We start from the raw sequence: 14144 nt of genomic DNA on the forward strand, positions 1-14144 counted from the left end.
CATTCTGACCTGTCCCTGAACTAATCCCATTCCCCAGAAGGAGACCCTCCTCCTAACAACGCCATTTTAGTCTCCACAATCTTGGGTCCTCTAGACATGTAGGCTGTCTCACTATGCCTGTATCTAAAAAGAAATACTCTTTAAAAACATATAACTGCAGAATCAAGAAATGGAACCACTACCGCGTGCCTTTCTTGCTCATGACTCAGGAGAGAGGCCCCATACAGGCGCGCATCGGACAGCTCATCTAGGGTCCTCGGCGCTGCGCAGAGTCTGCCGCTACTTCCGGCAGCCGCGGGTCACATTGAGGGAGCGCGACCAGAATGATCGCCAAGGTGCTGGGACCGCGCTACGTGCAGTTGGCCAAGAACTGGTGAGGGAGGGCGTGTGATGGCGGCTGGGTGCACCGTGTGTGTGTGGGGTCGTGTACCATGGCGGTAATATGTGTTCCTCCGCAGGGTTCCGACACTGTTCACATGGGGCTCGGTGGGAGCAGTGGGCCTGGTCTGGGCTACAGACTGGCGGCTCTTCCTGGATTATGTTCCCTATATCAATGGCAAATTTAAAGAGGATAAATGAGCCACGGCTTGGAGTAAGTATTGTCCCCGTCGCCTGCCTTCCGCCTCCCCCTGCCTCCCTGCCTCCCCTCCCCCTGCCTGCCTGCCTGCCTCCCTGCCTCCCCTCCCCCTGCCTGCCTTCCCCCCCCTCCCCTCCCCTCGCCTTCCCCCCCCTCCCCTCCCCTCGCCTTCCCCCCCCCTCCCCTCCCCTCGCCTTCCCCCCCCCCTCCCCTCGCCTTCCCCCCCCCTCCCCTCCCCTCGCCTTCCCCCCCCCCTCCCCTCCCCTCGCCTTCCCTCCCCTCCCCTCGCCTTCCCTCCCCTCCCCCCCCCCTCCCCTCCCCTCCCCTCGCCTTCCCCCCCCCTCCCCTCCCCTCGCCTTCCCCCCCCCCCCTCCCCTCGCCTTCCCCCCCCTCCCCTCGCCTTCCCCCCCCTCCCCTCGCCTTCCCCCCCTCCCCTCGCCTTCCCCCCCTCCCCTCGCCTTCCCCCCCTCCCCTCGCCTTCCCCCCCTCCCCTCGCCTTCCCCCCCTCCCCTCGCCTTCCCCCCCTCCCCTCGCCTTCCCCCCCTCCCCTCGCCTTCCCCCCCTCCCCTCGCCTTCCCCCCCTCCCCTCGCCTTCCCCCCCTCCCCTCGCCTTCCCCCCCTCCCCTCGCCTTCCCCCCCTCCCCTCGCCTTCCCCCCCTCCCCTCGCCTTCCCCCCCTCCCCTCGCCTTCCCCCCCTCCCCTCCCCTTCCCCCCCTCCCCTCCCCTTCCCCCCCTCCCCTCCCCTTCCCCCCCTCCCCTCCCCTTCCCCCCCTCCCCTTCCCTTCCCCCCCTCCCCCCCCCTCCCCTTCCCTCGCCTTCCCCCCCCTCCCCTTCCCTCGCCTTCCCCCCCCTCCCCTTCCCTCGCCTTCCCCCCCCTCCCCTCCCCTCCCCCCCCCCTCCCCTCCCCTCGCCTTCCCCCCCCTCCCCTCCCCTCGCCTTCCCCCCCCTCCCCTCCCCTTGCCTTCCCCCCCCTCCCCTCCCCTTGCCTTCCCCCCCCTCCCCTCCCCTTGCCTTCCCCCCCCTCCCCTTGCCTTCCCCCCCCTCCCCTTGCCTTCCCCCCCCCTCCCCTTGCCTTCCCCCCCTCCCCTTGCCTTCCCCCCCTCCCCTTGCCTTCCCCCCCTCCCCTTGCCTTCCCCCCCCTCCCCTTGCCTTCCGCCCCCTCCCCTTGCCTTCCGCCCCCTCCCCTTGCCTGCCTTCCGCCCCCTCCCCTTGCCTGCCTTCCGCCCCCTCCCCTTGCCTGCCTTCCGCCCCCCCTCCCCTTGCCTGCCTTCCGCCCCCCCTCCCCTTGCCTGCCTTCCGCCCCCCCTCCCCTTGCCTGCCTTCCGCCCCCCCTCCCCCTGCCTGCCTTCCGCCCCCCCTCCCCCTGCCTGCCTTCCGCCCCCCCTCCCCCTGCCTGCCTTCCGCCCCCCCTCCCCCTGCCTGCCTTCCGCCCCCCCTCCCCCTGCCTGCCTTCCGCCCCCCCTCCCCCTGCCTGCCTTCCGCCCCCCCTCCCCCTGCCTGCCTTCCGCCCCCCTCCCCCTGCCTGCCTTCCGCCCCCCCTCCCCCTGCCTGCCTTCCGCCCCCCCTCCCCCTGCCTGCCTTCCGCCCCCCCTCCCCCTGCCTGCCTTCCGCCCCCCCTCCCCCTGCCTGCCTTCCGCCCCCCCTCCCCCTGCCTGCCTTCCGCCCCCCCTCCCCCTGCCTGCCTTCCGCCCCCCCTCCCCCTGCCTGCCTTCCGGCCCCCCTCCCCCTGCCTGCCTTCCGGCCCCCCTCCCCCTGCCTGCCTTCCGCCCCCCCTCCCCCTGCCTGCCTTCCGCCCCCCCTCCCCCTGCCTGCCTTCCGCCCCCCCTCCCCCTGCCTGCCTTCCGCCCCCCCTCCCCCTGCCTGCCTTCCGCCCCCCCTCCCCCTGCCTGCCTTCCGCCCCCCCTCCCCCTGCCTGCCTTCCGCCCCCCCTCCCCCTGCCTGCCTTCCGCCCCCCCTCCCCCTGCCTGCCTTCCGCCCCCCCTCCCCCTGCCTGCCTTCCGCCCCCCCTCCCCCTGCCTGCCTTCCGCCCCCCCTCCCCCTGCCTGCCTTCCGCCCCCCCTCCCCCTGCCTGCCTTCCGCCCCCCCTCCCCCTGCCTGCCTTCCGCCCCCCCTCCCCCTGCCTGCCTTCCGCCCCCCCTCCCCCTGCCTGCCTTCCGCCCCCCCTCCCCCTGCCTGCCTTCCGCCCCCCCTCCCCCTGCCTGCCTTCCGCCCCCCCTCCCCCTGCCTGCCTTCCGCCCCCCCTCCCCCTGCCTGCCTTCCGCCCCCCCTCCCCCTGCCTGCCTTCCGCCCCCCCTCCCCCTGCCTGCCTTCCGCCCCCCCTCCCCCTGCCTGCCTTCCGCCCCCCCTCCCCCTGCCTGCCTTCCGCCCCCCCTCCCCCTGCCTGCCTTCCGCCCCCCCTCCCCCTGCCTGCCTTCCGCCCCCCCTCCCCCTGCCTGCCTTCCGCCCCCCCTCCCCCTGCCTGCCTTCCGCCCCCCCTCCCCCTGCCTGCCTTCCGCCCCCCCTCCCCCTGCCTGCCTTCCGCCCCCCCTCCCCCTGCCTGCCTTCCGCCCCCCCTCCCCCTGCCTGCCTTCCGCCCCCCCTCCCCCTGCCTGCCTTCCGCCCCCCCTCCCCCTGCCTGCCTTCCGCCCCCCCTCCCCCTGCCTGCCTTCCGCCCCCCCTCCCCCTGCCTGCCTTCCGCCCCCCCTCCCCCTGCCTTCCGCCCCCCCTCCCCCTGCCTTCCGCCCCCCCTCCCCCTGCCTGCCTTCCGCCCCCCCTCCCCCTGCCTGCCTTCCGCCCCCCCTCCCCCTGCCTGCCTTCCGCCCCCCCTCCCCCTGCCTGCCTTCCGCCCCCCCTCCCCCTGCCTGCCTTCCGCCCCCCCTCCCCCTGCCTGCCTTCCGCCCCCCCTCCCCCTGCCTGCCTTCCGCCCCCCCTCCCCCTGCCCGCCTTCCGCCCCCCCTCCCCCTGCCCGCCTTCCGGCCCCCCCCTGCCCGCCTTCCGGCCCCCCCCCTCCCCCTGCCTGCCTTCCGCCCCCCCTCCCCCTGCCTGCCTTCCGCCCCCCCTCCCCCTGCCTGCCTTCCGCCCCCCCTCCCCCTGCCTGCCTTCCGCCCCCCCTCCCCCTGCCTGCCTTCCGCCCCCCCTCCCCCTGCCTGCCTTCCGCCCCCCCTCCCCCTGCCTGCCTTCCGCCCCCCCTCCCCCTGCCTGCCTTCCGCCCCCCCTCCCCCTGCCTGCCTTCCGCCCCCCCTCCCCCTGCCTGCCTTCCGCCCCCCCTCCCCCTGCCTGCCTTCCGCCCCCCCTCCCCCTGCCTGCCTTCCGCCCCCCCTCCCCCTGCCTGCCTTCCGCCCCCCCTCCCCCTGCCTGCCTTCCGCCCCCCCTCCCCCTGCCTGCCTTCCGCCCCCCCTCCCCCTGCCTGCCTTCCGCCCCCCCTCCCCCTGCCTGCCTTCCGCCCCCCCTCCCCCTGCCTGCCTTCCGCCCCCCCTCCCCCTGCCTGCCTTCCGCCCCCCCTCCCCCTGCCTGCCTTCCGCCCCCCCTCCCCCTGCCTGCCTTCCGCCCCCCCTCCCCCTGCCTGCCTTCCGCCCCCCCTCCCCCTGCCTGCCTTCCGCCCCCCCTCCCCCTGCCTGCCTTCCGCCCCCCCTCCCCCTGCCTGCCTTCCGCCCCCCCTCCCCCTGCCTGCCTTCCGCCCCCCCTCCCCCTGCCTGCCTTCCGCCCCCCCTCCCCCTGCCTGCCTTCCGCCCCCCCTCCCCCTGCCTGCCTTCCGCCCCCCTCCCCCTGCCTGCCTTCCGCCCCCCTCCCCCTGCCTGCCTTCCGCCCCCCCTCCCCCTGCCTGCCTTCCGCCCCCCCTCCCCCTGCCTGCCTTCCGCCCCCCCTCCCCCTGCCTGCCTTCCGCCCCCCCTCCCCCTGCCTGCCTTCCGCCCCCCCTCCCCCTGCCTGCCTTCCGCCCCCCCTCCCCCTGCCTGCCTTCCGCCCCCCCTCCCCCTGCCTGCCTTCCGCCCCCCCTCCCCCTGCCTGCCTTCCGCCCCCCCTCCCCCTGCCTGCCTTCCGCCCCCCCTCCCCCTGCCTGCCTTCCGCCCCCCCTCCCCCTGCCTGCCTTCCGCCCCCCCTCCCCCTGCCTGCCTTCCGCCCCCCCTCCCCCTGCCTGCCTTCCGCCCCCCCTCCCCCTGCCCGCCTTCCGCCCCCCCTCCCCCTGCCCGCCTTCCGGCCCCCCCCTGCCCGCCTTCCGGCCCCCCTCCTCCCCCTGCCCGCCTTCTGCCCCCCCCCTGCCCGCCTTCTGCCCCCCCCCTCCCCGCCTTCTGCCCCCCTGCCTGCCTTCTGCCCCCCCCCCCCCCCTCCCCCTGCCTGCCTGCTTGCACCTGCTTCCCCCCCCCCCCCCGGCCCCTGCCTGCTTGCTCCCCCCTTTCCCCCCCCCTTATGTTCCCCGGGCGGTTTTATGCTGTGACCTTGTTGTTTTTAAGCCTGATATTCACTGTGGTACTACTGGGTTCCCTGCACCGAGCATATGTGCTTAGCAAATTATATGGGGGTCTGTTACTCTTAGGCCAGTGGGGGCAGCCTTACATTTGGCCTTGGGGAAGGTAAAGTCAGTAATTTTTATTTCTATACCTCCTACATATTCTGCAGCACTTTCTTGTCTGTACAATTCCCCTCTGTAATATAAAGACTATACAGAAGAACACATCACTGCTCTTGGTATGAGTGAGGGTCCTGCTCACAAACTTACAATCTATGAGGAAATAGGGGGGACACAATAGGGAGATAGTGCTTGTATTTTATGGTCCAGCCATTAGTATAATAAATAGGGGCTGCACTTAACACTGCATGAACCAATCACCAGCCAGTACGTGTATGGCCACAGAGTGATATTTAGTGCGTGGACTGTGTATGAACAGATGCTACGAGGGTCCTGATTTGGAATAATGTTGTATGGGCAAAACGGGGATAGTTATACAAGTAAGGTGAGGCGATAGGGCACGCTTAAAACTGTAGATATTGGCAATTGCCGTGGTAGCCCTTCCAAAAATAGCTAATTTGGATTGAGATAATTATCTCTAAATCTGCCATTTTTGGTTCAAATTAGATAAATAGAATCAATATGATGCATCGGAGAAAAGAATAACAGCCAGTGTCTGAGTGTACAATTCTTGTCTGCCATCAGATCCCAAGCAACATGTATTTTATTACACCCCCAGAAGAAAGGGGATGGCTAACAGAGAAAGTATATTAATTGGAAGTAAGTTGCCCTTGAAAGCTGGCTCTGTCCAATTTACTGTACTTCAAAAAAAAAAAAAAGATGAAAAGTGTAACAAACACAGGTCTACTCCGTGTTATCGCTTTTATGAATAACACTTTTAACGCCAATACTAAATTATCGTATATGTAGATTTAATTGTCTAAAATAATAATCAAAGCAAAGCGTAAATATTTACCATAACAGAATTAACTGAATTGTCCTAGGTAATGCATTCCAGAGAAGTGATGCGGTTCTTGAGAAGTCTTGAAGATGGGAGTGGGAGGTTTGGATTATTGAGGATTTTTAGTCTTGGGTCATTAGTGGAATGGAGGTCAGTCATGACCAACCAGAGAATGAAATCCATTTCTGGGCGCACTGTCCAGAGTTCTGTGCTGTTTAGTGGGATCTGAAATCCATTGACAAGTAAATGATGGCATATTAACAGACTGTTAAGAAAACTAAACGACAAGCTGCACCACTCCTGATCTGTATTCTTCATTACTAACACGTCCAAAGCATCTTTTCAAAGACCTAAAAAAGAAATTAATACAAAAAGTTTTAATTTTTTCTACAGCTGCTGGAGGCTGCTATTTTCATTTGCTGGTGTGTAAGTGTCTGGGTACAACAGTTGCCACAAACACGGCAGCCCCTGGGAATTGACTGCGGTGGGTGTCTGATCCCATCTACACGGTGGCTGCCTCAGCTGTGAACTGAGCATGACCCCCATGGCTGTCTGGGGCACAGCTGAGGGGGGAAGGGGGGAGACAGGCGCCATTTCTCTGTAGTTCACAGCTCCGGACACTTATTCCAGCGATGAGAATAAGGCGATAGCCTGGAATTAATAGTACATTATCATGCTGCTCACCACAGTGTTCAGAACACAGCAGTGTAACCATTACACTGCTGTGCTCTGAGCACGGACTGAGCTATGGTATATTCAGACGTCCATGTGCTAGACATCTAAATAAGCCTTTACGCTGACATAGAATTAGATATGTGGCTCTGCTGTTATGTTTGCGCCCTGCGTGGCTGGTCCTGGGGTGCGGTACAGCAAGCAGCACAAAGTAACAGATGCAACACTGCCAGTGGTCCTTAGTGACACTGATCACATTTCAGTATCATTTTGGAGTTGCCAACAAAATGTCTCTGGACTATGATCCTAACTTGCCCACAAGGGGAGGAGAGGGGTGATGCCACATCCATGTGAGCGAAATAGAAAGCGATCAAAAAATGTCATGTGCCCGAAAATGGTACCAATAAAAACGACAACTTGTTCCGCAAAAAACAAGCCCTTACATGACTGTCGGACGAAATATGGAAAAATTATAGCTCTCAAAATATGGTGATGCAAAATAAGCATATGAATGTGACAGTAGCCAAACATAAAATACAGATAAGTCTGGTATTGCTGTAATTGCACTGACCCAAAGAATAGTCGCCTAATCACTTATACCGCACGAGGAATGGCGTAAGAAATAAATAAAAAACAATTCTTCACCTGCTGTTTTTTGTTTTTCATTCTGCCTCCCAAAGATCACAGTATGGCTCGGCTCACATTTATCCTACGCTGAGCGCTTCCGTGTAAATCTCTGAAATGTGTGATTCAGACAAAACCCCCGGCGGAAGATTCCCTATGAGGCATATGGAGGCACTGTGGATGCCGTCTGACCTGTGATACCACATTGTCCGTCTTTTTAGGAATGCATAAAAGCATGGTCTTCCACAGTTTTGTGCATTTCTATAAAGGACACCCCTGAACTTAGGTCAGACGAGTCCAGAGTAACTCTGCTGCCTCATTAGTGAATGGATCCCTCGGGGGTTTCATTTGAATCACGTCACTCAGATTTAGATGGAGACCCCTATGTAAGTGCTCAGCAGAGAGCGCAGGATAAATGTGATACCAAATGTTACATAAAATGTTCCCAACAAAAGCTTCAAATCAATCCACAAAATAAGTCCCCACTCAGGTCTGTCACCTGTCAATGGAAATATAGGAGCATCAGCATTACTGGTAGTACAAAGGCTCTGGAAAAGCGAAATGGCTCCCCAGACCCCCCCCCCCCCCCCCAAAAAAAAGAAATCCAGCATATTCAGTGATCCCAAATCCAACTGCCCCCACCTCCCTTCTGAGCCCCAGTGTGCTTAAACCACATTTAGCGTTCACATGTTTGGCACTTCTGAAGCGATTAGGGCCCGTCTAATTTACAGTGCGTGTCTCCAGAAGCATGAGCTGGTCACTACAGCGGCAGTTTGTAATTTTCACTCGGCAACATCCACTGTTGCTTGTTTCTGGAAAACACCCATGGAGTCTAAATAGTTGCTACACCTGTAGATAAATTCAGAGGGGTATAACTTCCAAAATGGTCACTTGAGGGGGATTCTACTCTTCTAGCACTTAGGAGCTCTGTATATAGAGAAAATCTGCGCTCCAGGAGGCAAATGGCTCTCCGTCCCTCCCGAGTCTCGCCGTATGGCTAAGCAGTACTGTACAGCCACATGAGGTACATGTGCATCTCACTAAATTAGAATATCATCAAAAGGTTAATTTTTCAGTTCAATGCAAAAAGTGAAACGCTATAGAGTCATTACAAACAGACTGATCTATTTCAAGTGTTTATTTCTGTTAATGATGATTATGGCTTACTGCCAATGAAAACACAAGTCATTACCTCAGTAAATTAGAATACTTTATAACGGCTTGAAAAAATGTTTTTAAAATCTAAAATGTTGGCCTACTGAAATGTATGTTCAGTTAATGCACTCAATACTTGGTCGGGACTCCTTTTGCATCAATGTGGCGTGGCATGGCGGCGATCAGCCTGTGGCACTGCTGAGTTGTTATGGAAGCCCAGGTTGTTTTGATAGCAGCCTTCAGCTCATCTGCATTGTTGGGTCTGGGGTCTCTCATCTTCCTCTTGACAATACCCCATAGATTCTCTATGGGATTAAGGTCAGGTCAGTTTGCTGGCCAATGAAGCACAGTGATACTGTTGTTTTTAAACCAGGTATTGGTACTTTTGGCAGTGTGGACAGGTGCCAAGTCCTGCTGGAGAATGAAATTTCCATCTCCAAAAAGCTTGTCGGCAGAAGGAAGCATTAAGTGCTGTAAAATTTCCTGGTAAATGGCTGCGCTGACTTTGGTCTTGATAAAATACAGTGGACCTACACCAGCAGATGACATGGCTCCCCAAACCATCACTGATTGTGGAAAATTCACACTAGACCTCAAGCAGCTTGGATTGTGGCCTCTCCACTCTTCCTTCAGACTCTGGGACCTTGTGGAGGGTGTTAATGACTGCCTTCTGGACATCTGTCAAGTCAGCAGTCTTCCCCATGATTATGGTGACTACTGAAACAGACTAAGGGACCTTTTTAAACGCTTAGGAAACCTTTGCTGGTGTTTTTTTGTTTAATTATTCTAATTTACTGAGATAATGACTTTTGTGTTTTCATTGGCTGTAAGCCATAATCATCAACATTAACAGAAATAAACACTTGAAATAGATCACTCTGTTTGTAATAACTCTATAATATGAGTTTCGCTTTTTGTATTGAAGAACTGAAGTAAATTAACTTTCTAATTTAGTGAGATGCACCTGTACTTCTACGTTCAGCAGAAATTGTGTGACAAATTTTGGTGCTATTTCTATCCATTTCCCAGTGTGAAAATGTATAATCTGGGGCTAAAACAAAATTTTGGTGGTAAAAATGTAATTATTTTTTTCTTTTTTGCCCAATGGTATAAAATTCATATTGACACCACAGGTGGGTCACAGATCACTTCACCGCCTAGATGAATTCATTGAGAGGTGTAGTTTGTACACTTATGGAGGATCTGCTGTTTTGGCACCTCAGGGGCTCTGCCAATGTGACATGGCACCCTCAAACCAGTCCAGCAAAATCTGAACTCCGATATTGCACTTATTCCCTTCTGAGCTTTGCACTGTGGCTCAAAAGTAGTTTTCGACCACATATGGGGTATCTGTGTACTCAGGAGAAATTGCACAACAAATTTTGGGGTCCAGTTTCTCCTGCTATGCTTGTGAAAATTAAAAACTTTGGGGCTAAAACAGCATTATTATGGGAATTTTTTTTTTTTTTTTTCATTTTCACAGATCAACGTAAAATTCTGTTAAGCACCCGTGGGTTTAAGGTGCTCATCACACATCTAGATAAATTCCTTGTTGGGGGGGTCTTGTTTCCAAAATAGGGTCACATGTGGGGGTTTTCCACTATTAAGGCACATCAGAGGCACTCCAAACGAGACATGACACCGGCAGACCATTCCATCAAAGTCTGCGTTCCAAAATGTCACTCCGTTTCTGAGCCTTGCCGTGCTCCCGAACAGTAGTTTACTCCCACATATGGAGTATCTACGTAGTCAGGAGAAATTGCACAACACATTTTGGGTTCCATTTCTCCTGTTACTCTTGTGAAAATAAAAAAAAATGGGGCTAAAATAACCCTTTTGTTTGAAAGTTTTTTTTTTTCACGGTTCTACGTGTAAACTTCTGTGACACACCTGGGAGTTAAAGGTGCTCATCACACATATAGATAAGTTCCCTGAACAGTTTAGTTTCCAAAATAGTGTCACGTGCCTAAACAATGGAAACCCCTCACATCAGGTGCTCTGCAAACGCGACATGGCGTCTGCTAATTATTTCAACAAATTTTACATTCAAAAAGTCAAATGGCACGCCTTTCCGTGCTCCCAACCAGTTGTTCACCACATATGGGTTATTTGCGCAACAAATTTTGAGGTCCACCTATTTTTTATTTTTTTTCCCTGTTGCCCTAGCGCAAATATAATTTGGGACTAAACTAAAATTTTTGTGAAAAAAAGTTAAATGTCAATTTTTCCTTCCACGTTCCAAATTCCTATGAAGCACCTGAAGGGTTAATGAACTTCTTGAATGTGGTTTTGAGCACCTTGGGGGTGCAGTTTTTAGAATGGTGTCTAGTTTGGGTATCTTCTGTCATATAGGCCCCTCAGTCACTTCAAATTGGAAGTAATCCCTAAAAAAAAATTTTGTTGGAAAAATTAGAAATCACTGGTCAACTTTTAACCCTTAACTTCTTTAAAAAAAAAAAAAAAAAATTGTTCTGATGTAAAGTAGACATGTGGGAAATATTATTTACTAACTATTATGTGTGAAATAACTGATTTATGGGCATAAGAATTAAATTGCAAATTTTGCAAAATTTCCTTTTTTTTTTTTTTTTCACACAAATTAATGCAAGTCATATAGAAGAAAGTTTACCATTACCATCAGGTACAATATGTCACAAAATCACAATCTCAGAATCATTGGGATCCATTGAAGCGTTCTAAAGTTATTACCACATAGTGACATTGGTCAAAATTGTACAATTTGGCCTGGTCATGAAGGTGAAAACAGGCTTTTGGGGATGCAGGGGGAGGGGTGAAGGGGTTAAAGATCTTCCCTGATCCACTTCCTGTGGACTGAGAGCAGTGAAACTTGGCAAAGTTATTAGTCCTTCTCTACATAAGTGGCACCTAGGGACACTTCTCCCATCTCTTTATGCTGCTGTTGAAGTCGACAGGTTGCTCCAAAAGCCATGTTGTAACTTTGGAAATCAGTCTCCTCATCTGGAAAATTATTGCCCTTCAATAGTAACTTCATTGTTGGAAAGAGTTGGACGTTCGATGGTGCGAGATCCGGTGAATAAGCGGGATGCTGAGGAATTTCAAAGCAGCAGGACCATGCTTCCATTTGGGCAACATGTGAGTTGTGAACTGGTGCATTGTCTTGCAGAAGGCGGACACCTTTGGTGAGCATGCCACGTCTTAGTTTTGATGGCCTCCTGCAATTTCCGCAGCAGTGAACTATAGTATGCCCTTTGGTACTGTGATACCCTTTGCTAGGAAATCCATCAAGACTACTCTGTGAGGGTCCAAAAAGACTAAGCATGACCTTGCCTGCCGAGGCTTCAGTAAGTGCCTTCTTTGGAGGTGGGGAGTCATGATGCTTCCATTGCATTGACTGGACTTCAGTCTCAGGATCATAGTGATGGACCCAGATTTCATTCTGTGTGATCAGTCTGTTGAAAAAATCCTCCTGGATTCCATGGCACATCATCAAGAGCCTGAGAGCATTCGACTCCTTCCTGCTTCTGGAAAGGTGTGATCACACCACTTCAGCACCTGTAAAAGACAGACCATTTGCAGTTCAAAGTTGCAAATTGGCACGTAACCTATAGCGACTTATATCATTACACTTATGCAGTTTCAGCGTCCTGTAATAAATAGAAGTAGGTCAGGGAAGATCTTTAATGAACATTCCCTCGTATGTTTTTGGAATAAGGTCGTCTGCTGAATTTTAGCGTACCATTGAGTGCTGCAGTTCATTCTACATTTATGCTTGCATATAACATGTATTCTTTTTGCACATTTGCTGGGCACCACAAGTCTGTACGGGGGTAGTGTTTTCTGTTGCGTGCCGGTACTGACTCTTTAAATTGACTATTTTTTTAGTTTACGGAGCTGCATGCGGGCTTATTTTTTTGCTGAACAATTTGCAGATTTAATTGGTACTGTTTTGAAGTCTGTGACTTTCATCGCTTTTTACTTAACTGGGTTGTCTACTACTAGGACAATCCCTACTCAATCTGAATGCTTGCCCCCTTAAAATAAAGAACACTTCCGGTGCCAGCACCGTTCCTGCGGTGTCGGCACTCTTTTACATCACATAAGCCCTGCGCCCAATCAGCGCTGGCGTCACTGTCCCCACCTTCAGATTTTTTGAACATCAGTAGGAAGCCAGGGCTGCAGCTGCTCTGACTTCCACTCGATGTTCGATTTGTCTGAAGGCGGGGACAGTGACGCCTGTGGGAAGCTTTTCCGGTCACTGCAATTTTGAAGAAGGGGGGAGGAAAAGTTATCAAAACATATTTCTTCAAAGCTGAACCAATAGAAAACTAAAGCTTGCCATGCCAAAAAAGAACCCTGGTGTGCCATGTTCCAACTGATGTTGCAAAGCGCCTACAAATCAGATGAGGCACCATGGATTGCGAAATGTAGGAGGAAGTTCACAGGGCTCCTGTCCGGTGGCCACAGACTACTGACTTAGCTGCTGGACCAATCGATTACCTCATCTCTATTTAATTAAAAAGTTTCATCTTTAAGAACATTCATGTTGTCTAGCTAATCCCATTAATAAAGTGTAACCTGTGCTGGTTGTCAAAATGTTTTATGGTTTGTTTTCTCTTTCTCTTATAGATTACGGACTGGTTCCTGATCCATATGTGAAAGTTGGATGCCATGAGACTTGTTTAGGGCCCCTATTTGTTTTGTTGATAAAAACTGTTAAAGATTGCTTATAAATTATTTCAAATAAAACCATTTCTAAAGTTTTCATTTAAAATGATTGTAAATACTTTACAATATTTAAAGGGAACCTGTCACGTCCTATCTACTATCTACACTGCCCCCATTGCTTTGTTAGTGATGCAATGTGCATCACTAAGAAGCTTTTTTCACTAAAATCGGTGGTAATATAATTTTATAACCTTATATATACTTTGTCCTACCTGCTCATATGCAGTCATAGGGGTGTGATCCTGCTATTCAGTCATGGGCGGCACCGCATACAGTCACTGCTGGCGCAGTGAGGCTGTGTGATTACCAGCTTCACTGTGCACGCGCTATGTTCCCCGCGCAGTGAAGCTGCGAACTACACAGCCTCACTGCATACGCGCGGGAACATGGCACATGCACAGTGAAGCTGGTAATCACACAGACTCACTGCGCAGGCGGCCGGACATGTACAAATACGCATGTGCCCCACAATAATGGCGCTTGCTGGGAGCAATATTCAAATACATGGGCGGTGCCCGCCCATAACTGAATGTGAGAATCACACCCCTATGGTTGAATACGAGCAAGTAGGACAAAGTAATATATAAGGTTATAAAATCATTATACTACCACCAATTTTAATGAAAAAAGCTTGTTAGTGATGCAAACACTATGGGGGGCAGTGTAGATAGTAGCTAGGACATGACAGGTTCACTTTTAAACAATGTGTTTGGTATTTTGTTCTCTTCACACCCCCCTCCCTCCCCCCTTATGCCAGGGCTGGGGAACTTTCTTTTTTTTTTTTCTTTTTTCTACAAAGTGCAGTTTGGATATTTACACCGTGATTTGCAGACTATACAGAAATATCAACTGAAAATTTCTCCTGCTATATTTGGCCAAACATTTTACTTACCTCACCCCTAATGTGATGGTTGGAGCTGCTTCTCTTTGGTGCAACATGTGATGATTAGTAGTAATGATGATGTTGCTGCTCACAACTACTTTTCCAGGCTTGCGCCAGTCTGGAGCACAGGTTTGTTTTTTTT

General features: G+C 54.1%; 1 protein-coding gene across 1 annotated transcript; it reads left to right on the forward strand.

Annotated features, from left to right (window-relative positions):
• The first annotated feature begins 252 nt into the window (after window positions 1-252).
• LOC141274902 (cytochrome b-c1 complex subunit 10-like) lies at window positions 253-13165 on the forward strand. Its single transcript, XM_073686344.1, has 3 exons — window positions 253-373; window positions 459-592; window positions 13021-13165. Exons 1-2 carry the CDS (start codon window positions 324-326, stop codon window positions 577-579), a joined length of 171 nt encoding a protein of 56 aa, XP_073542445.1. The 5' UTR covers window positions 253-323; the 3' UTR covers window positions 580-592; window positions 13021-13165.
• Window positions 13166-14144: the final 979 nt, after the last annotated feature.

Source organism: Phyllobates terribilis, unplaced genomic scaffold (assembly GCF_046119375.1).
Source record: "Phyllobates terribilis strain yellow unplaced genomic scaffold, ASM4611937v1 Scaffold_1__5_contigs__length_1240528914, whole genome shotgun sequence".
In the NCBI taxonomy this organism is placed as follows: Eukaryota; Metazoa; Chordata; class Amphibia; order Anura; family Dendrobatidae; genus Phyllobates; species Phyllobates terribilis.

Bases quoted from the DNA above. Each gene is read 5' to 3' on its own strand.
- LOC141274902 (XM_073686344.1), top strand. From the start codon at position 324: ATGATCGCCAAGGTGCTGGGACCGCGCTACGTGCAGTTGGCCAAGAAC. The intron at 374-458 runs GTGAGGGAGGGC...GTTCCTCCGCAG, and splicing joins GTGCAGTTGGCCAAGAACTG to GGTTCCGACACTGTTCACAT.